The sequence below is a fragment of the Girardinichthys multiradiatus genome, chromosome 7, assembly GCF_021462225.1.
Source record: "Girardinichthys multiradiatus isolate DD_20200921_A chromosome 7, DD_fGirMul_XY1, whole genome shotgun sequence".
NCBI classification, from domain to species: Eukaryota; Metazoa; Chordata; class Actinopteri; order Cyprinodontiformes; family Goodeidae; genus Girardinichthys; species Girardinichthys multiradiatus.
Window position 1 is genome coordinate 22,456,635 of NC_061800.1, and position 24,307 is coordinate 22,480,941.

At 38.8% G+C, this 24,307-nt stretch overlaps 1 protein-coding gene across 7 annotated transcripts in view; it reads right to left on the bottom strand.

Annotated features, from left to right (window-relative positions):
* Positions 1–24,307, bottom strand: part of myo16 (myosin XVI) — a 166,435-nt gene that overhangs the window by 127,274 nt on the left and 14,854 nt on the right. For 3 of the 7 annotated variants that reach the window (XR_007038985.1, XM_047370407.1, XM_047370406.1), the window contains exon 1: positions 1,798–2,196. The exons of 1 other annotated variant lie outside the window; for it this stretch is intronic. Coding sequence is in view for 2 of the 6 variants with exons in the window: in XM_047370407.1 (XP_047226363.1) it covers positions 1,798–1,825 (28 nt within the window). In the remaining 4 variants the exon portion in view is untranslated. Of the gene's footprint in view, positions 1–1,797; positions 2,237–23,581; positions 23,831–24,307 lie in introns of those variants that run through there. 3 more of the 7 variants (XR_007038984.1, XM_047370408.1, XM_047370410.1) reach the window with 3 other exon arrangements.

Below are 24,307 nucleotides of genomic sequence, written 5' to 3' on the forward strand. Positions count from 1 at the left end.
TTTCACAATCGTCTGGTTTGTCTCTTTATCTTATAACTAGCATATCAGAATTCCAAGCCATAGTCTAGTAGCCGAGGATCCACTTGTACTTAGCAGGACAGAAAAAATATATATATATATTATAGTTTACTGTCTGCTACAAACAGGAAACCAAGAATATACGTTGTACAGGCTCACCAATGAGACATTTATTCTATCCTGTCTGAAAAATGTTATGTTCGGCAGCCAACTTAACACTACACATCACCCTGAAAACAGCATCCGCACAGAGAAATACTGAAGTGGCAGAGTCAAGCTGTGAGGATCCTTTCTTTATCAGAGACAGTGAAGCTGGTTAGAGTTGATGCAGAAACAACTGGAGATAAAGACATGAGACTGGGGCAGAGCTTCACATTCAAACATGCAGTCACAATAGAATCACATGGTTTGGACCAAAACATATTTGTGTGTTAGAATTGGCCCAGTCAAACTCCAGACCATAATTCAGATGATGGTTTGTGAAAAGACTTTGAAATTACTGTTCATAGAAGCTTGTCATCCAGTCTGTCAGAGCTTGGCTGTTTTGCAAAGAAGAACGGCCAAAACTTGGGAGCTCTAGGTGTGAAAAGCCTCTGCATTATTGGAAAGACTTTTCTCTCATGTTGAACATATTAAGAGTTTGTTTAAACTTTAAATTCAAAATATACAGACTCAAAACTCCTAAATGTTTTGCCCTGGATTTCAAACTTTGTCCAGAATCTTCTTGCAGAAATCTCAAATGTGAATATTGTCTACACAAAATGTTCTCACACTGACAATTTGTGTTGTGGGATGAGTGGCTTGGGACTAATAAATATAATGTGAATGAGAGGTGGACAGTAGGGATGATAGGAATTAGAAGTAAAACAATGAGAGCGAAATGGAAAGAGCCTTGAGCCAGAGAGAGAGAGAGAAAGCATGAGATTTTTTCCTCTGCCATCCCATCTCCAGGCTATCAGTTATTGATTACACGTAGAACATGCAGACTCCAGCTAATAACACTGGCAGCGACGCGGGATACAGTAATGAGGAAAACCACAGACATGCACATACAGACACACAGAAAAACTAACCATTTTTACAGAGGAGAGTAATAGGGATGGATTAAGGTGAAGAAATGGGGAGACTGTTAAGCTCTGCATCACCTTTATTATAAAACTCATTTATCCCTTCTTTTCTCATTTTTTCTGGCCATTAGAACTCAAACTTCAGACCATACCTCCTATATTTCTCTCTAAGCCTGCTTGGCAATATTTTGACACATTCCTCAGTGTCACTCATCCCATTTTCATCTCCTTTTTCAAATCATTGCCATTCTGTCTCTTTTGCTCTAGTGCAGCCCTCAGTCTCCTCCATCTGTCCTTCTCTCTGAATAAAATGATCATCTCTCTGCATTGGTCTGTCTTTGCTTCATGAACATGCCAACGCTCGTGGGATCTGCACCTCTGCGGTTCCATTTCCTCTTTCTTTCTTTTTGCTGCTACCTGCCGCATTCACTGGTTAACTTTTCACATCTGCAGCGGCTCCGCTGCAGCACGCTCACACACCCACTTACAGCACACACACTATCCATGGGAACAAAAATGCTCATTGGAAGTTCAGACTGTGGTATTATTGACAAGCAGATCACCATAATTTGTTGCATAATGATAATGATACATTTAAGCACAGGAATTATTACAGTTAGACCACCAGTGGAAGAGAGAGACTATATCAAATTGAAAATCCAACAGCATCGGCAGCAGTTGCACAAGAAAGGTTCTCTGAATGGCTACTTACAACATTTGATGAAATGGTAGTGAGACATTTCTGCGTTGGTCAGGGAGGCAGAAAGGAAGGTTGGAAGTCAATGAGTCAGGCAGATCATAGGCAGCCACAGGTCTCAGAAAAGCTTACTAATGCAGAGCTCGTAACCGGCACTATGCATTATTAATCTGGATCTGTGCATGCTATTCAAACTCCGGTTCCCCTGTCTGCATTATTCACCAACTGCAGCAGCAGCCGCTCCAGTTGCAGCTCAGGCAGCCTCTACATGCACACAGTCAAAGACTGGCACGCACACACACAAACACACGCTCATTCCCACACAGACATACAGTACAACCTCTCGATCAGCCCGTCAGCAACAGGGAGCTGTGGCTGTCTCTGCCTCCTCTTCCTCACAGCCAGATAACGGGCTGCACGACGTCTTCCCTGACATAGCCAACGCACGTGTTCCACTGGCGTCACGTCCCTCCTCCCGCTCAACACACCCCCATGACGCAATGTTTCTTGCCTCCTTACACTCCGGTTCGCCTAGTGTCTTTTTCCCTGAATACACACTCATATTTGCAAAACTATACTAGTGCACACTACATTTTAACCCCAAAAAAAGACAGAGGTGTAATCATTCAATGTGCTTTGTATCAGGAGAGATAGGTAGCACTAAGGGTTAATAACAAGCATGAATAGCAGAACGGAAAATGGAAGAAGATACAGTAGGGGGAGCAAGAGAAAGAAAAATAATCAAGAGAAAGAAGGATTCCAGGAGAGGTGGAGCGTTAAATCTGACAGAAAGACAGCTACAAACAGAAAGAGCAGAGGCTGCTGCAGTGCGGCTTTTGGCCCGATGACTGGTTAGGTGCTCAACAATGATTTGGAAACAGCTGCGAAATTAACTATGCAGTATAGTATAAGTATAGCTGCCATAATGGTCCAGCTTGACACCTACATATCACAACATACACAAAGACAAACACGATCGTTGGGATGAAGGGCTGCATGAGATCAGAAAACCATGAGATTAAGATATTATCGTAAAACTTTGTCGTGACAATATCAACTGCAATAAATTTGACTGCATTTAACTCGCTCCTGACTTCTTCTGCTGTAATTACAATACTTCCAATTATCTCTTTGACCTATAGCATCGTCTAAGTCAGGTGAGGGATCTACTGCAGGTTACATATACAGGTCCTTCTCAAAATATTAGCATATTGTGATAAAGTTCATTATTTTCCATAATGTCATGATGAAAATTTAACATTCATATATTTTAGATTCATTGCACACTAACTGAAATATTTCAGGTCTTTTATTGTCTTAATACGGATGATTTTGGCATACAGCTCATGAAAACCCAAAATTCATATCTCACAAAATTAGCATATCATTAAAAGGGTCTCTAAACGAGCTATGAACCTAATCATCTGAATCAACGAGTTAACTCTAAACACCTGCAAAAGATTCCTGAGGCCTTTAAAACTCCCAGCCTGGTTCATCACTCAAAACCCCAATCATGGGTAAGACTGCCGACCTGACTGCTGTCCAGAAGGCCCCTATTGACACCCTCAAGCAAGAGGGTAAGACACAGAAAGAAATTTCTGAACGAATAGGCTGTTCCCAGAGTGCTGTATCAAGGCACCTCAGTGGGAAGTCTGTGGGAAGGAAAAAGTGTGGCAGAAAACGCTGCACAACGAGAAGAGGTGACCGGACCCTGAGGAAGATTGTGGAGAAGGGCCGATTCCAGACCTTGGGGGACCTGCGGAAGCAGTGGACTGAGTCTGGAGTAGAAACATCCAGAGCCACCGTGCACAGGCGTGTGCAGGAAATGGGCTACAGGTGCCGCATTCCCCAGGTCAAGCCACTTTTGAACCAGAAACAGCGGCAGAAGCGCCTGACCTGGGCTACAGAGAAGCAGCACTGGACTGTTGCTCAGTGGTCCAAAGTACTTTTTTCGGATGAAAGCAAATTCTGCATGTCATTCGGAAATCAAGGTGCCAGAGTCTGGAGGAAGACTGGGGAGAAGGAAATGCCAAAATGCCAGAAGTCCAGTGTCAAGTACCCACAGTCAGTGATGGTCTGGGGTGCCATGTCAGCTGCTGGTGTTGGTCCACTGTGTTTTATCAAGGGCAGGGTCAATGCAGCTAGCTATCAGGAGATTTTGGAGCACTTCATGCTTCCATCTGCTGAAAAGCTTTATGGAGATGAAGATTTCATTTTTCAGCACAACCTGGCACCTGCTCACAGTGCCAAAACCACTGGTAAATGGTTTACTGACCATGGTATCACTGTGCTCAATTGGCCTGCCAACTCTCCTGACCTGAACCCCATAGAGAATCTGTGGGATATTGTGAAGAGAACGTTGAGAGACTCAAGACCCAACACTCTGGATGAGCTAAAGGCCGCTATCGAAGCATCCTGGGCCTCCATAAGACCTCAGCAGTGCCACAGGCTGATTGCCTCCATGCCACGCCGCATTGAAGCAGTCATTTCTGCAAAAGGATTCCCGACCAAGTATTGAGTGCATAACTGTACATGATTATTTGAAGGTTGACATTTTTTGTATTAAAAACACTTTTCTTTTATTGGTCGGATGAAATATGCTAATTTTGTGAGATATGAATTTTGGGTTTTCATGAGCTGTATCCCACAATCATCCGTATTAAGACAATAAAAGACCTGAAATATTTCAGTTAGTGTGCAATGAATCTAAAATATATGAATGTTAAATTTTCATCATGACATTATGGAAAATAATGAACTTTATCACAATATGCTAATATTTTGAGAAGGACCTGTATTATTGGCATGTGAAGTAGGAATGTTTGATTCCTGCAAAGATAATAACTACCAAACATTGCATTCCAGAGACAATGATACTGGGAAGACATATTTTGCAGCCCTAGTGTGAAAGCCAACAATGTGAACTGTGAGCTTTCACTGCTTATGTGTCAGTAGGGTTATCTCTATGACTGTGTGCTTTAAGGTTGGGTTGAATATGCTTTTATGAATAGGTTCTTTTGGCATTAAAAAGAGCACTTGCATAAGTTGAAAGAGCATCAAAATGTAAATCAGAAAAAAATCAGAACGGTGGGAAAATATGTAATAAACTTAAATAGATAATATATGGTTGAGTCAAGCTCAGCACCAGAATGGACATTTTACAGGCTTGAAATCCTTCTAAGCTGATAATGAGTCTCTAGAGAGTTTTGTCCTGATGCAGAAGTACTTTTTAGTGAAATCAATCAAACTCAATTTAGATATAATTGGTCATCAATAGATCAATATGTCCTGGTCAATTTTTCTATTTATTTTACTTTCCTGTTAATTCTAATTTAATTAAGGGTGTATTACACTCAGTTTTTCCTTTGGTTATTTCATAGTCTAGTTTCTCTTGTGTCCCTTTGTCTTCCAGTCCGGTCACCTATAGCAACCATTCATATTACCTCAGTTCCCTGCAGCCTGGTCCACACCTGATTCATGTTTTCTATGATTACCTGCCTTCCTGTCTCATTGGTCCATACTCCACTTCCCTCAGTTTATAAGCTCTCTGGTTTTCATTGGTCCTCGCTGGTTCCTCTCGTTCACAACCCTGTTTAAGTTCTGTTGGTGCTACATTTTCTCTTGAGAGAATTTATGTAAGTTTTGGTTCAACTCATGCAAGTTTTTGGGAAACTATTTTGTACTGCTTTTGAAAACCCTTTTGATTAAAAGAGTTGCTCTCATTATGCTGCTGCCCAGTGCTTGTCTCCATTTTGGTCCGATTCAACCACAGACCATGAGAAAAACAGGTTAATTCTGATTCAATGTCTGAGAGAGAGAAAAAAATTGTCTCTTTATACAGTGTGTGTGTGTGTGTGTGTGTGTGTGTGTGTGTGTGTAAAAAAAATCTGGTTTCAACTGTATTAATTTTGCTGTATTGCTTTGATTAATACATGTCTATGCCAATTGTTTTAAATAAAACTAGATTTTATTTTAATAATTAGTGTCTGTGATCTTAGTTTAAACACTCATCAGGATCTATCTACTGTTTTTCTCTTCTTGTTATTACCACTATTTAATATTCCCTGTCCCTCAAAACTATGCCACCTCTGTTAACTACGCATTTTGGTAGATTTATTTTTTTTTTTTTACATTTTAACATGTTTTTTTTTTCTCATTATTTGCTGGCTTTTTGTTGTAGTTGTGGTGCATCTTGTTTAAAAGTTAAGCACTTTGTGTTGACCTTGTTAATTATGAAAAGAGCTTTATAAATAAAGACTGATAAATTGATTGAGAAGGGGAGATGAATGAGAGTAAAATTACATAACTGGGCGTGCAGTCATCTGGCTGGAGATTCACATTTGGTGCTTGTGTGTCTAGAGGCAATATAACAAGTTTAGTCTTCTGTGGGATAATCTAAAGCCACTGTTTCACCAGTGTTGTCAAACATGAGCATAAGGAGATGGAATAAAATAGCAAGAGGGACTAGTGAGGTTCACTTTGTAATGAAAGGGAAAGCAGAAGAGCAGCAGAGCGAGATTTAAAAGGAATCGGTGATAAACTGAGGAGCTGGTGTAATGTAAGTCTGGATGCTCGAGTAACTCCTGTCACAGGAAATCAGGTCAGAGGAACAACTCGTTGCATTTGCTTTACAACTCCAATATCTACCTGTAAAACCCAGCAGCCACATTCAAATATGGAATGTTGTGGTTAATGTTTTTACTACAGTGATAACTTAATCAGTCAAACAGCCAGTGTCATGCAAACAACACATTAATTCACACCTCTGATGCCCTTGCGAGTATTTTTAAACAAGTGTAATACAATGTCTGGCGCATTAACGCTTCCCTCATGGCATCCTGACCTCGCAGCATAAGCTCTCAAATGCCATCCTTTCTCTTGTCCATCTAAATACAAAGATTGCTTGTGAAATATTTATAGGTTTACCCTGAGCAAAAATATGCCGATATTGCAACAAGAGTTGGTAAACAAAAGGTAAAGCAAGGTCTAAGTGTGAGACTTCCTGCTGCTTGGCAGGTGCTCTGAAAATGTAACAGCAACAAGATAATGGGTTGATGTCACGTTCCAACAGCTCCCACCTCTCTGCAGTTACAACTAGGTCAAGCACCTGGGCACTGAAGTAGATAGAGGGCATACACAAAGTGAAGAAAATTAAGCCAACACACAGAAGGACTCCATCATGCATGACTGCTTTTTAAAATTAAATAAAAAGGTAGCAATCACTCATAACCAGTTTTTAAAAATAGAAAGGTGTCACAAAAAAAAAAAAAAAACTTTGATTCTGGAAGATTTTCGCAGTACTCATAACATTATGATGTAGTCTTTTGTTGGCATGTTTTTAGCCCTGCTATGCACACCTTGGGTGTATCTCTAGCTTAGATATTGTATCTCTAGTTTTAAATATTCTCTCAATTTTCTTGAAGTTGTTTCAAATAAAAACAATTATTTCCTTTTCAAGCAACGTTCCTTCTACCTTCATCCTAAGGCCGATCAATACTCCAACTATGCTGTCACTAGGCATGGGCCAGTTACCAGTAATCATGCCAAAGCTTTAAAATAGTAAGGTTTCAAAAATGCTAAAATGATCTGTTATATCTCTCACAAGACTACCATAAGAATTGTAGGACTTAATGGATTATTGACCCTTTCTCAAGCAAGCAATGCATTGATGCACAAAACCTGCAGTACTGTTTTAGAGTGCAAATATGTTTGATTATTTATGTTTGACAACCATAAAAATAATGCGAATCGGGTTCACACTACTGTTTGCAATCTGCTCTACATCTTGTAAAGATGCTTTAATGATGACCCCACGTAATGCCAGATATTCTATATGTATTATCTGTCTTATTGATGTTTAAAGCCTACCTTTACCTTTTATCGTTATTCAAATTTTCTGATTCTGGATAAATTATAGATTTGATTTTATTGCCCAGCACTTGAGCAAACCCTTGAAAGCTACTACTAAATTTAGCTGGTGGTTCTGTATTTTCACCTACTGTATATGTATCAAAATAAAAACAACAATAATTGCTAGTCAGTGACATGCAATACATTTAAATATGCGTTCTAATAAGGCTCGTTTGTCAGATTAAAAGGTACCTTTTGAAAAGAACAACCTTTAAGCAGATAAGAAAAATTATTTTAATTAAGAACACATTTCTGTATCAAAAATGGTGTTTCAATTGGTCTGATTTAATATTCATCTGTTTTCATTAGCTATAAGTAGAAATCATCACAATTAAAAGAAAAAACGGCTTTAAAATATCACGGTGTGCGTAATTCATATATGCGTTTCAGTTAGTAAATTGAGTTCCTGAAATAAATGCACTTTTAAATAATATTCAAATTTATTGAAGATGACTGTAGATAATTATTATAAATGTAAAAACCAAGTGGCTATATTATTTTAGCAGCTGTAGGCATAACTGCTGCTGTTCTGCTTTAAATAAAACCAATTGGTTCTTAATATGCATGTTTATTTAGAATTTTGAATGAATATTGATACCGTGGATTTCTTAGTAAAAGGTTATCATACTTTAAAATGCCTAGTAGTTCTCTTTTACCTATGCTGTAACACCATTAAATAACATTTATCATACAGTGTTAATCCTTTTATGCCCAAACCCTGGTCATTAATATCAAACTGGAATGATCGAAGTGCTCTACCCCTTACAGTAATGATTCCCAATTATGGCATTGTCAAAGGCACACCGGATGATTTGGGACACTAAGACTAGGACTCAGTGGGAAATGTGGTGATCTGCCAACTAGAAATTTGTGAGTTTGATTTCATTTCCCTCCGCCACATGTTGAAGTGTAAATTTTCCAAGATGCTGAACCTCAAGTTTATCTATACCCTGTATTGGTTTATGAATGTTGTGAGTGTGGATGAGTGTAAGTAACTTGTTATGGAAAAGCTCTTTAATTATGACAACAAAAGCACTGTATAAGTTCAGTAAATCTATTATTTATCCTTTTCCATCCTTAGGCCTAAATCTCAGGTTGCAGAGAAAGAAAACAAGGGAAGGTTCCAGGTTTTATTTGCTTTTTGCCATGATGCAATTAACAATTTTCATTGACTTTAAAAAAATGAGCACAGCAGTGGGAGTAACATTAGGTGCTTGTATATTTTATGGAGGAAACCCCTAATGTTTGCCAGGTGAATTGCAAATCCAGCTTTAGGCAGTAAAGCGCAGGTAGAAACTGTTACACAACTTCAAACAGAATTACAAAAAGAAACTATGAAATTCAACTGCACATGGATCAATTCCCCACCCACATTTAATGTTCTGTCACAGCAATGTATGTCACAATGTCAAATAAATGTTTTTTTCTGTTCTCACTGAGCATCTTAGTTAAACCAAAGATTAAGAGGCTGTTTTATCTGCATAAAACGTAGCAAGTCAATACCCCTTTTTAAACTGTTCATTAATAGGTTGGACACGTGCACTTTTTGCATATTGCAGTCCAGTTTTAGATGAAAGGAGATGAGATAGAGGTTGAAACTCCTAAGTTGCCAGCAGAAATTATGACCAAACAAAATCAAAGCATGTTGAAGGAGTTGAGTGTAATATTGTGAACTTTCATGAAGCGTAAGAAATAACAGATTTTTAAGTGTTATTCTTAGAATTGACATGGTTTTGAAAAACAACCAAAAACAAATTGAATATTTGATAAATTGCTTGTTTTGAGTGACAAATCAGTGGTTCTTCAGGTTTTTCTGATGACTACTTGTCAGAAAACCTTTTTTTTTTATCTCGAGCACTGATTGCTGCCTACCACAAGTCATTACTGCACATGACCCCATTTTCATAAGAAAAAATCCTTTAGGTTCAGGTAAACTACCATGGCTTCAATTTGTTTGCTGTTGCCATGTAAGGTAAACAGTGCTCCAGCATCACCTTACTTTGTGTTTGACACCATAGCATACATAATTTGCATACATGCACCACTGCTACAAAATTAACACCAATTCAAATATCACAGGAAGGACCTAATTATAACATTACCACGACCTGTCTCTTCAGAGCTGGTGGCACCATTTATTTTTTTATTTAGTAAATTGTCTAGCTAAATTTTTTGGTCCGAGATATTTAATCTCCGAGGACGGTTAGTTGTGTATGGGTGGGTTGGGTCTAGGTAACTTCAATAGTTGATCGTAGGCCTATGGATCGTAATCGAATCATGAAGTGACTAAAGATCCCAGCACTAATACTATTCAGAATGAAAGACAAAATTAAAAAAGGGACACCTGCGTCAACGATGGGACGGGGTTTTATGTTCCACAAAATTGAATTCATTTACACATGTAAAGACCTACATAACACAATTACAACACATTAATAGACTGGCATACATGGCAATTGCCTTGTGCTCAGATAACCCAGCTGTCCTGGAAGCAATGCACAAAGATGAGCTAAAAATTTGTCATTTACTTTTACGGTGTCAAAACAAAAGTGATCAGTATTGGAGAAAAGTTTATTAGAACACCTTGTTTCTGTTCAGTTTTCTCTCGATTAACTGAGTTAATCGAGTTGAAGAACCATATCAATAGATATTATAGCTACTGTTTTCACAGACCTGCACATTCTACTTTAATGGATGGACATTAATCATGATGGCCTTTAATATTGAGTCAATGTCTTCTGCAACACTAATGTTGAAAACTATTGACCTGATGTAAAAATCAATAATCAAATCACAAACACCCAGATAACCTTTGAAGCAATTAGTTTTAAACTGCTACTTTTCTGTTTTCCTGTAGCAGCCCACTAAGTCACACTTTATATTCACTTTTGTCTATTTTTAACCTTGGTGTCATCTTTGACAATTAAATGTCATTTGAATCCCATTATCACGTTCTTGTTTTGGATCGGACCAAAGTGCAGATAAGAGCTTGGCAGGCGCATGATGAGAGGAAGACTTTTCTTTAATTAAAGGTCTCCAAAACGTAACATAATCCAACAAGTACAAACATGAGTTGAGCCAAAAACTTACATGTGTACATAGTTCTGTAACGTAGCAAAACTGAGCATAAACAGGGGTAGTGAATGAGGAATAGTGACGGAGGAACCAGCGGGGAACAAGGAACACAGACCAACTAATATACAGGGAGAAGGCAGGTAATCACAGGAACTGAGAACAGGTGTGGCAAGGAGACATGGAGGCATAAGGGACAGGTGGAACTAATTAACAATAAAGGAAACCATAGACCTAAGAACGGTTAATACAAAAACACAAACCAAGTCCAAGGATGTCATACCATGACACCCATATTATACTCCAGTGGAACCAGCTCCATGTTTTTGTCAATGAGGAAGACAAAGCAAGTTGTCTGCCTCACTGTCTACTTTCTACTGTCAAACTAATTTTGTCAAACTTGGTTTTGCTGGGGGTTCCTTCTGTTAAAGGGGTGTTCTCCTCTCCACTGTCACTACATGCATGCTTAGTATGAGGGATTGCTGCAATGTTAACAACTCTAAGCACTTAACTGGCAACTGTTGTGACATGTTTTTTCAAGAGGGGGAACTGCTGTGGAGGGACAATCCAAGCGGCTGGGTTTTTTAGATGAGAAAGTTTTTACCAATTTGAATAATAAACTGAACATGATTCCATTATTTAATATCTGGACTGGAATTGAAATGCAAGTAATTGAACGAATCTGTCCATTTTCTTCTTGAAGTCTTTGGCTCATGTATAAATTATTTTCTTTTCTGCTGCTCGTGTTGGCTGAGTTAATCCTTGTGTTAAGGTACTTTATACCATTGGTGGGTTTGAGTAGCACAATGCTATCTGCAGCCTAAATACATTTAAATACTTTAAAAAGATCAAATGAGTAAAATTTATCTTGTCTTGGAATTTTAACCCAAACAAAACAAGATAAAAAGGAGCCCTATATTCAGAACGGTATTACTAAGAAGTAAAAGAGACGACGTGACTTGAAAAGGAAATTGTACAAAACACCAGAAAAATCTGAACTCCTCTAGTTTTTAAAGTTCAAGACTCAGCTGTCAACAAAAGACATGAAGAAATGACTAAACAGTAACATCTGCGCTGGTAATTGCTTGAAGATCGGGGTAGTGATTGAGCCCATTTATCTTTGATGATCAGGAGAAATAAGAAATTACAATGGCATCACACAGGAGAAGAGTAAAGGCGTTAGAGTCAGGAGAAATTTGAAAGACAAATGAAGAAAATTAATAATTGAAAAATCCAGGGGAGACCAAGGAGAACTGTAACAATAACTTTTGAGTTCATTTCTCTTTCTCTCTCTCTCTCTCTCCTTTCATCCAGGTTGTCTGAGTTTCTTCCCATATGAATGTATTCCTTCCTAAATTGCTATACTTCCCCTTTTCTCAACCACTTCATGCTGAACGAGAGTTTACCTCTCGTTTGGCATTTGTCTTTCATTTACTTTTCTCTGTCCTAGCTCCCAGCTTCAAACTGCAGGCACAAAAGACAACACCAGAGCATAAAAGAGGCGTGCATGCCCCATCAAGAGACAATCAATATCCATGACAAAGAAAAGAATGGCACAAGCCACCGAAACAGCTTTGAGTCAAGCAGCTCCCAGAAAAGAGCTAGCATCCTCCTACTCAATGATTGTGTTCCCTGGTGACTGAGGATGAAACCAATGACCACTGGTAGACGCACAAACACTGTTCCAGTGATTCACAGTGAGCCGACAGACATGTGCACAGTTGGCAGCAAACACTAGCCCACATTACCACTCAGCTTATGCTATCATGTTTTACACAGAGCTGTTTAAAGTCAAGCTCCCATCATCAGTAAGACGCCTGCTCTCTTTTTCTTCTGAGCAAATGTGCACAAACAGTAACGTTTTGTGCTGTTCGACCTCTCCAAGTCATTTGTCATTATTGCACTCAATAATTGCTTCTGGCTAAGCAGTTAATTTGAAGCAAATAAATGGAGTGATGTAAGGCAGAAAAACAACAAACCTAAAAAATGATATGTATAATAACACAGGTTGGAGTGACTTTAAGAGAAAAACAAGGTTTGCATCATGCTAATAATTTGAGTTGCTACCAAGGCAACAAGAAGAATAAGACCAGATGTATGTGGAATGCTAACCATGAGCCTAGCATGGAGGCAACTCATTTGCAAACCAACTGTTGTACGATCTACGTATACTTATATTGTTTCTGGTGTATGTGATAACTAGCCAGGAATTGTCTATTGGATAGATCACAAACACCAGCTCTGGAAAGGAAAATATTCCAACAAAGCAGACATGCCGGCATCATGCAAATGGTTTAGTTTGCCTAAGTGAATGACAAGTTGCTGGGAATGAAAGCATACTTAATGTTTAGTGTTAATTAGGGGTGAGCGATATGATTACCTTAGCAAATGTTGCCAAAGCACAGAGATCATGAGATTGTTTATAAGGGACATTTAATGCGTTGCAGTTCCAAGCTCTTGCTTATAAGCTGGTTTCTTTTTCCTCCTTTTCCTTCAACTTGTCAAGGATAAAATGGTCACTGGTGTTAATAATCTCTATGGTACTAGTATAGTATTTGTAATATACTTAGCTGAAAATGAAATTAGCACTCAATTACATTTGGTGATTGGGCTTTTACAACAACCTGTGTTTTTTTTATCATCCAAACGCATCATCTAGAGATATTAAAACAACAAGTGTTCTTGCTTTTATAAACATGTATTTTTAATATTTATATTTAAAGTATAGGAACACATTACATTTAAAATCAACTATTTGCAGTAACTGTTTTATGCAGCAGAGAGTGCTGTAAAACGTATAACGAGTGCATGTAGTAAGTCACTTTGACTGACCTTTTGGATCTATAGAAGAGAACAAATGTTATTTTGGTGTAAAAAAGAGCAGACAAAACAAACAAGGCCACAAACAACACACCCTAACATTCAGGAGTGTCTTCTCATTAGGAGGCCATATTTCAGGTTAAAAAAAAAAGAAATAAAAATATTTTCTTGTAAGGCAAATTTTGTTGATAAATGATAGTTTGATCTTTTGGAAGTAAGGTCCACAAGAGGTCATGAGCAGTGAGTATTTTACTATCTGTGTTAAATAGCTCTCAAAATGTCCCCAGTCTGGTTGAAAAGAATGAACTTTGAACCAGACAGTTAAGCTAAAAACAAGTCAGAGTGAAGCCAGGTCAAAGTTAATTTCTGCTATCTTAAAAAAAACTCCATTCTCACTTCCTCACCACCAGCAAGCAAATCAGTATTTTATAAACAAAAAAAAGCATATGTTTGTTTTTTTAGGGATGTGCTATAAATCAAATTTTTGTTCATTTTTTCTCTCCAAACAATCCCAAAAACAACATACATACAAAAATAGTGGTTATTTTTTGCATATTTCAGTCTGCAAGGGGAAAAATGAATGTCATCCATGACAAAAGCAAGAGCACCAACATTTAGCAAACAAAACACATAAGAGTCGATTCCTGTGTAGGAACACTTTGGATATAAAGACAGATATAGATCAAACGCCATATCAACAAGATTTGCACGGTTTGCCACTTGGTGGAGTCTGAACCACTCGAAACACAATAGATCTGTGCAACCACCTGAAATCTAAACTCAGTGTGTATCAGTGCTACTCATTCAAAATCACTGGAAGTAATTCATACAGTTTCATTTCAGATCCAGAACGAACCTTGTACTTCCTTCAACTGAAACTAAACATTTTATGCTTTTAACCCTTTCTGTGGACATTTCCCTCTATAGCCGTTAAAATTTCATCCTTTTCCGTTTTTGCCGTTAAGCGGATTTCTATGACCCTACTTCCGCTCACAAGCAAGTTACCAAAATAAAAGCATGCAACCTTATGCCGTAGCTTCTATAAAATAAATAGAGTTCACTTTACTCCTTGGCTTTTACAGAGACACTGCATGAAATGCCATGACATCTTTGGTCAATGGAGTTGTTTTAGGGACTTCAGAAATCTGCTCTTTGATTGTGTTTTGGTCTCTGGTAAACCTGGTATTTATTTTTCAGAACTGGGACATTACGTTTTTCAATACAAATGTACGGTGGCCGGGGGGTGCAAAACATTGTTACAAGTACCGAAACAAATTTACATTTCAGAAAACAATTTAACAAGATGCAAAACAAATTTACATTTCCGAAAACACATTTACATTTCACAAAACACTTTTACATTTCAGAAAACAAATTTACATTTCAGAAAACACTTTTACATTTCAGAAAATCAACCGGAAAGGGAATGTACCAACGCCGAGGCTGACCCGGAAGTCAGCCTCAGGGGCTGCATCCTTCGAAGGCCGTATTTGTAGGCCGATTACGTTACAGCGCGACAACGAAGGCTGTCCCAATTCATGAATCATTCCGAGCAAATGCTGCCGACAAATGTGTCCTTATTTTGCCCGATTTGAAGGATGGGTTGTGAGTATCCTTCGCGGCCCATCATTTCCCATCATTCATTGCGGGTCAAAGCGGATTGGTCAAGCAGGGGAAGCCATGGCGGACCATAGCAGCAAAAGCTGTGAGTAAATTGTGGAAAATTACACTTTCGATGACACAAATTAACTTCTACAATGTTTTTCGTGCGGGAATATAACTATGTAGACGTGAAATATCTGCTTGATTTATCAAGACATCGCTTAATTTCAAACGTGATCCGACATGTTCGGAGTTTTCCGTTCCCGGCGTAGTAACTGGCTCGCCTCGCCAGCCCTACCGGCGGTGAGGCGAGCTAGCCCGGTAGAGATCTGACCGGACTATCGGCACTAAGCTCCCGCTGGCAGTCATCACAGTGAACTTTTAACACAAGTGATTTCTAATAGTTTATGTTATTATTAGGCCCGAGCAGGAAAACTGCAAGGGCCTATTGTAATCGCTCGAATTCTTATTCGTTTTTCCGTTGCGTCTTTGCGGGGCAATATGGGGACTTTGCCAAGCCCCATATTGTGGGGGCGTGGCCAAACCACATAGCCACGCCCCCAAATGTGAGATAGCCCGAACCGTAAGTCGTAGAGATCTGAAATTCGTCATAATGCTAGAGCACCTCAAAACAAGAAAAAAAGTCTCTTGGGGGTATGCCCTAAAATGAACAGGAAATCGGCCATTTTGGGTCGAAGGCCAATTTTTGCCCGTTTATCACTTTTACTCAACTTGAACTTTAACAAACTCCTCCTAGGGATTTTGAGCTATCGGGTTCATATTTGGTCTACATGCAGTTAAGGCATGGGGGATTAAAAGTTATCAAAATCCTGAGTTTTCGGCCATGTTTAGGGGGCGTGGCCGGGGCACGAACTTGGCATTCGCGCCAAAAGTGAAAAATTGCAATAACTTTCCCACATAAATTCAAAATCACACCAAAGTTGCCATGAAGGAGGACATTCAGGTTCCCGACGATACTATGGGGTCATATGCTGACATCATCAAAGCCACGCCCCCTCAGAACAGGAAGTCACTTTTTTCACTTGGAAACAAACCCCTCTGACCCTCTTGACCCAATCAACTTGAAAGTGTGTCAGAAGACAGATAACTAGTGGGTCTAACTTCGTTTGAAGCGCAGCGACTTTTCATGAAAGGCCGTGGCCATGGCGGCGCGGCGAAGTCAGACGTCACGCCACGTTTGCCTCTAATTTCCACATAGATCATTTGATCTGCACCAAATTCAATGTGATTGATCCTTGTCCAGTCCCCAACAAAGATCTGATGACATATTCGGTGGGCGTGGCCTAATTCGTCCACAGCGCCCCCTACAAAATTTCAAAAAATCTCCCCCAAGCCATGCTTTGACCGAGGAATCTGAAATTCGGTACACATATGTAACTTCTCAGGACCTACAAAAAAGTCTCTTGGAGCATTATTCCAAACCCCACAGGAAGTCGGCCATCTTGGATTGAAGTTGCCATTTTGACCCTCTTTTGGCCGTTTTTAGCCCGCATATCTGAGCGAACTCCTCCTACAGCTTTTGACTTAGAGACTTGAAAATCACTCAGTATACTCTTAAGGCATTGGGGATCAAAAGTTATCAAAAGCTTTTTGATACATGAAAGCTTGTGGGCGTGGCCACGCCTCAAAATATGACTTCTCGCCATAAAACATTAAATTGATATAGCTCCTACAAGGAAAGTCACAGACAAATGAAACCTTCTAGGATTGATCTGCCTCTAGGCCTCAACAATATTAATTGATCAGATGCTGACATCATCGAAGACCCGCCCCCTGAGAACAGGAAGTGCCATGTTTTCCTTTAGAGAGTCAATTTTTGATGTTCTTCACCTAATCAATGTGAAAATGTCCCAAGTAACAGATAACATGATGGTCTTAGATAGTCGCCAGGACTGACTGCTTTAACTGGAGAGTGTGGCTATGATGGCGTGGCGAATTCTGATGTCACGCCACGGCCATACGTTTGCCTCTAAATTACACATGCATGGTCCCATTCACTCCAAACTAAATATGCTTGATCTTTGTCAGCCCCCAAACAGCTCTATTGGATTGGAAGATGACCCGGAGGAGGCTGTAGAAGAGGATGAGGGTGAGGTCAGGACTGAGACAGTCAGCGTTGCTCTCTGGCAGGACCAGCTTTCAGCTAAGGTCTCTGCCCTGGAGGAGGTACCACCAGAACATGACTACTGTGTCAGCCAAGTATAATATTATAGATGTGATTAATTTTTGAGGGGTATAACTACAGGTCCTTCTCAAAATATTAGCATATTGTGATAAAGTTAATTATTTTCCATAATGTCGTGAAGAAAATTTAACATTCATATATTTTAGATTCATTGCACACTAACTGAAATATTTCAGGTCTTTTATTGTCTTAATACGGATGATTTTGGCATACAGCTCATGAAAACCCAAAATTCCTATCTCACAAAATTAGCATATTTCATCCGACCAATAAAAGAAAAGTGTTTTTAATACAAAAAACGTCAACCTTCAAATAATCATGTACAGTTATGCACTCAATACTTGGTCGGGAATCCTTTGGCAGAAATGACTGCTTCAATGCGGTGTGGCATGGAGGCAATCAGCCTGTGGCACTGCTGAGGTCTTATGGAGGCCCAGGATGCTTCGATAGCGGCCTTTAGCTCATCCAGAGTGTTGGGTCTTGAGTCTCTCAACGTTCTCTTCAGTGATGAACCAGGCTGGGAGTTTTAAAGGCCTCAGGAATCTTTTGCAGGTGTTTAGAGTTAACTCGTTGATTCAGATGATTAGGTTCATAGCTCGTTTAGAGACCCTTTTAATGATATGCTAATTTTGTGAGATATGAATTTTGGGTTTTCATGAGCTGTATGCCACAATCATCCGTATTAAGACAATAAAAGACCTGAAATATTTCAGTTAGTGTGCAATGAATCTAAAATATATGAATGTTAAATTTTCATCATGACATTATGGAAAATAATGAACTTTATCACAATATGCTAATATTTTGAGAAGGACCTGTAATTGTAATATTTTGTGAGCACCATCTTCTAATTCTGCATTTTTCCGATTACCTCTTAGTGATGTGGCAGCCGTCAATTCAGCCAGACCTTTAAACCCACTTGATGGACGATGCCGTGGACAGCGGAGAGAGGCTTCACAAACATCTGCAGACCACCTGTGATGCTTCGCTCACCATCCAGAAAGGCTAACCACAGGTCTCAGTTGCAGCATCCCATCCATGTCTCTGACCTTGTGAGAGATTTAGCCACACTGCCAGACTTTCTGTTCAGAAAGACATCTGCCTCTTTGTTCTGTTCAAGAGGTTTTTCCAGGAACCGGTCACTCAGGTTGATCCTGCTGTCGCCATTGTAAATACTTGTATAGTTTTATTTTATGCCTTTTGTCTTGTAATCTTGATCTGTTTGAATGTTTTCTTCTGTTTAAAGTGCTGTTTGTATTTTTCATAATAAATTCTGTTTATAACTTTAAATGAAGTTGATGTATTGTTAGATCAAATGGAAATAACTAGTGACAAAAACAATTTTGAAATTTATTAGAACAGCTTAAAACTTTAAGAAACAATCTGAACAAAACTTAATATTTCTTATGTAGCACCTTATTTTGGTGCCATTCTTTGGAAAACAGTCTGTCCATTCTCTGTGCCTTCTTCTCCTCTGCTTCTCTCTGTGCCGTCATGTCCTCCCTGATCAACTCCATCATCTCCTCATCTCTGTCCCTCTTTCTTTTCTGACCCCTTCCTGCTGGCTCACTGTCTTCCTTCTCCATCTGGTTGCCCACCGCTCAGCTTGGACCTGGAGTGTCCTCAGGGATGGAGGCAATTAGGACAGGAGGTGTTGTGGAAGACCTCTGTCCCAACACCTCATCCATAAGGACAAACCAGGGCCAAGTAGCAGCAGTGGGCTTTTCACTGACTCCCTCTCCTGACCCTGGATACTTACAATCCTAAAGTTAGATGGAATAAAAAAAAAAAAAATTGACTAAACAGAGAAATCAACTAGACTTTTAGAAATATTTTTTTTATTTGTGTGTGACATGAGAACTTCTGAACATAATTTAAATTATTTTTTATTTTTCAAATTGTCCCACATTGTTTTGGCCTGCAATGGGGGTGACCTTCCCCTGTTGGTCCATCTTCTCCAGAATTGTCCTAAACCCAAAGAAGTATGTTAATCACTGGATGGATATTTATGAAAGTTAGAAAGATAGGAGTTATTGAAACTGGACAGAAACTGACTGCAAAGAATGTTGTTATTGTACCTCCAAGCCACGGTGGCTGAGTTTTTAGCTCCAGTAAAAAGGTGGTGGTTCTCAACCCTGAGATTAATAAACTGGACTGTCTGCTCCTTTGTACCTAAAACAAATATGAAAATACCACAAAAAAAAAAACATCTTGCTTAATATCAGAGCAAAAATAAAGCCTTTTTTAATTTCACATTTGTCTTAATTTGAAGAAAATATTAAAATATTTCTATGCAAATGTCTAAAACAAGCTCTTTCAAACTTTTCACTTCTTTACTGAGATTCACTTACATTTGGAGGTGTATTCCTCGTCAGGTTTACCTGGAATCCGAAATTAAAATGCTAATTGAATTATAAATAAACTTTTAAAACATGTAGCACATTTCTTCATTAAAAATTCATATTGAAAAGCTTATTCATTCTCAATCACACTCTCCAGCGATACAGTTGGATTACATAAAACTGTCCATTTATTCTGGTTAACCTTAATATCACCTGAAATGTTAAATTGATTCTCAGTAACAATTAAAATAATAACATAAACTGTTAGAAATCACTTGTGTTAAACGTTCACTGTGATGACTGCCAGCGGGAGCTTAGTGCCGATAGTCCGGTCAGATCTCTACCGGGCTAGCTCACCTCACCGCCGGTAGGGCTGGCGAGGCGAGCCAGTTATTATGGTGGGAACGGAAAACTCCGAACACGTCGGAGCACGTTTGAAATTAAGCGATGTCTAGATAAATCAAGCAGATATTTCACGTCTACATAGTTATATTCCCGCACTAAAAACATTGTAGAAGTTAATTTGTGTCACAGAAAGTGTAATTTTCCACAATTTACTCACAGCTTTTGTTGCTATGGTCCGCCATGGCTTCCTCTGCTTGACCAATCCGCTTTGACCCGCAATGAATGATGGGAAATGATGGGCCGCGAAGGATACTCACGACCCATCCTTCAAATCGGGCAAAATAAGGACACATTTGTCGGCAGCATTTGCTCGGAATGATTCATGAATTGGGACAGCCTTTGTCGCCGCGCTGTAACGTAATCGGCCTACAAATACGGCCTTCGAAGGATGCAGCCCCTGAGGCTGACTTCCGGGTCAGCCTCGGCGTTGGTACATTCCCTTTCCGGTTGATTTTCTGAAATGTAAAAGTGTTTTCTGAAATGTAAATTTGTTTTCTGAAATGTAAATTTGTTTTCTGAAATGTAAATTTGTTTCGGTACTTGTAAAAGTGTTTTGCACCCCCCGGCCACCGTAGATGCACACACATAAAGTAAATCATGTACTGTATAGGCATAATACTTACGCCTCAAATATATTCTATCCATGCATTCGTTGTCTATACTTGCTTACTCTTGCAGGGTCACAGGGGGCTGGTGCCTCTGCAAGTATATTTTATATTTAAATGATCTTTTTTTTTCCTATTGTTGAGTAAAAACTAATCAAAAATAGAAATACGGTAAAAGACCAAAGTTGACTGTTTAACCAAACCTACTCAGAAGCTCAAAAGTGCAGTGGCCTAGATTTAGCAATAATTTTTCTTACTTACAATGTTAGCAGTAAAAAAACTAACTTTGATGGGCTTTATGCTGCCATAGGGCAGTTTTGTGCTCAGAGGAAAGTAGAGACTGAATGTCTTCCATTGCTCCACACTACTGACCCACTTCTGCCCAAATTGATTTTTCCTAAAAAGGTAGCATCCATGCACTCAGCTGAGCTCTTAAACAGATTACCTTTAAACCATCTACCCTCAAACCTCTGGTTTTTCTTCATAATATATATCCTGGGGCAAGAAGTGCTTTTTTTATAGCAAGACAATATACAGAAATGCACCTTACCTTAATGTCATTTATTTTTTCCTCAGTTTCAAATTACAGTAAATTGTAGGAAGCAGCCTCATGTATATTCATCCTCCGTCATTTATAAATGATGCTCTGAGCTTTCCAACAGAGCCGAGGCTGGACATGGCTATTACTCTGAAAACAATATTTCCCCCGCTGGGTTTAAACCATTCTGCTTTATGATCCTGAACTCAGTTATTATTTACCACTCTATAGTCTTGCTGAATAAAACAGTAATGTTTTGTTAAAACCGCTGCCTTGTGCAAATGTTGTTGTAAATTTGAATAAAAAATAAATAAATAAATAAAAATTTTCTGGGTCCAGATCCAGTTGGTAGTCCTATTAAAAGATAATGCTTTCCAAATAACCTAATGTTAATCCTTTGACCGCTCATCTAATCTGTTACATCTCTTTACTCTGTCTCTATTCTGGATGGATTGTCATCGACTTTGCTGTGATTTCCAGCCTTTATCGTTTCACCTGACTCTTTGTTGGCCAAGGGTCAATGCAGGTGAATCTCCACATTCATCTTAATGCTAAATGAACTACACCTGAGTGGCTACGCCATATCAGCATCCATATCATGGCAACAGCATATGATAATCAACATAGAATATTTAAAACATTAGATTCAAAAATCTAAATATATTTACTAACCAATTTAAAGGCCAAATGTCATACTTCAGAGCCCTAAAATTTATAAATATTAAAAAGTGTAAAACATAAATAAATCATAATTGGCTTTTCAAATGGTTTTCCTATCAAATAAGAGATTTTGAAATAAATTAATAAAGGCCAGTGCAGCCAAGCACCCCTTAAAAAACAGGAAGTGCCATGTGTGAGCTTATTGCAAGTCATGTGGATCCACGGTGTCTGTTGGACTATTGTTGTACTTAGGAACGGACTGTTTTCTGTTGAGCACAGAACACTACCAACATAATTTGCTTAGATAAGCCTTTGAATTTTAACGCAGAAAGGAATTGTGATATTTAGGCTTGTTGGCTGTGTGTATAGTAAAACCGAATCGATTTTTATGTTCCTTTCCTTATTACTTTAAAAAACTGTAAAGAGGCTATTAAATCTGAAAGCTCACGCTTTACATACTTCACTATTAAATCTTTGGAAACGTTGAAAATATGTTGTACCTGCAGGTAAATTTCTGCATGTAGATCACGGGAGGTCGATTCAGCCACAGCTGAGTCTCAGCATGCAGCTTGTAGAAACAGGGAAAACAATGATAGTGGCCTACAGACAAACTTTAGACTTTGAAATATTTATATATTTCCTTTCTAATTATCACATAAGTAAGTATGGTCAAAAATAACACAGATGTTGAATGTAGTGTGCAAGTAGAGGCTTTGCCAGATATTATTTTGGTTAGCTAAAATCTTAATTTTATAATGTAGTTGTGATGTTAAAGTGACCCTAATTTCAAAGCAGTTTCAATCAAAAGGCTTTCTATCAGAATTTAAAACTATTTTTAGTTTTTAACAACAAAACTAGAAGATTTTTAATTGTGTCCATAATTTTGTGGCAGTGATGCCTAAGATTATGACCTGAAAGCAACATCTTTATTCTTTGGTAACGTTCAGCTGTGTGGTCAGCTACTTTATTCTTGTTTTTTTGTTGCATTTTTTTAAATACTTCTCAACATTTGATGTGAAAATAAATATATAGATTGTGAGCTTTAAACCTGACCACAGTTTAAAAGGGAATTGCATTTTATTAAATAAAAACAAGCATCATTTGGTCAGATCGTATTAAAAAAAAATTTCAGACTAACTTGCAATAAATACATTATTTTGTATTAGTCAAATAAAAGCAGCAAAGCGAAACATGTATCAATAAAAGATTCAAAGTGACAAACAACAACAACAACTATACTAAATGAGTTTCCTGTCTATTACTCCTGTGGACAATCAAACAATCATAATATTATGGCAAATAAGAGCTCTAAAATCTGTCTTTACTCTTTACTCCGTCAATTCACTAACGGCATGGATTTGTACACAGGAATCTTTTGGCTACAATCAGCTGTTCATTCCCAGCCAGAAACACACACATTCTTCTCCAATAAGCGTCTTGTGGTAAATTTAGACACTCTGACAACTGCTTGGCACATCTGTCTCTCCCTTCATTGACGATGAGAGACACCGTCGGCAGCATATGAAACATTCGCACACACCCATGTTCATTTCCCACAAGGTTAAGAAAAATCACACATTATTCCTCTGAACCAATAATGTGAGAACTACGAGTGAGGAGATAAAAAGCAAAGTCTTACCAGAGAGAGCCCCTTACACAGGAGATACCCGCGAACAGAGGAGAGAAATGTGTCTGCGTGGTGAAAACCCAGCAAGGACCGTCTCCCCGTGCTACACCAGCAAATCAATTTCACACTCTCTCACATCCCTGCCACTCTGGAGTCATTCATTCATCGCCCTGCCCGTGGTCATGGTAACTTCACAGCTTGTAACTGTACATTCTTGTACATCTGTCTTTCTTTCTCTCTATGTCCCTTCCCCCCTTCTCTCTCCAGACCCCAGTGAGCCCAGCCCACTTATTCCATCTGAAGGGTGCAGTTAACACTCCCCAGTCTCTTAAGTACCCTCTCTCTCCTCCTCTCCACTATCACATCATAAAGACAGCTAAAATGTAGGAGGACCAGAGAAGTGGGAGGTGTCTGGATTCACCTCAGGTAGCCTTTGTGTCCTGATGAATTTGTGCGCAACCCGGGCAGAGATTTATATATTGTTCTTTTTGTTTCTTTTGTCAAGGCAACCCACAGACAAACAAGAAAAACAAGAAAGAAACTGATGAAGATGTTGACTGGTCCACCATATTGATATATATATCTATATATATATATAGATATATATATCTTCCTTGAACCGCCACCTTAACGTGGTGGAGGGGTTTGAGTGCTCGAATGATCCTAGAGGCTATGTTGTCTGGGGCTTAAATGCCGCTGGTAGGGTCTCCCATGGCAAACAGGCTCTAGGTGACGGGT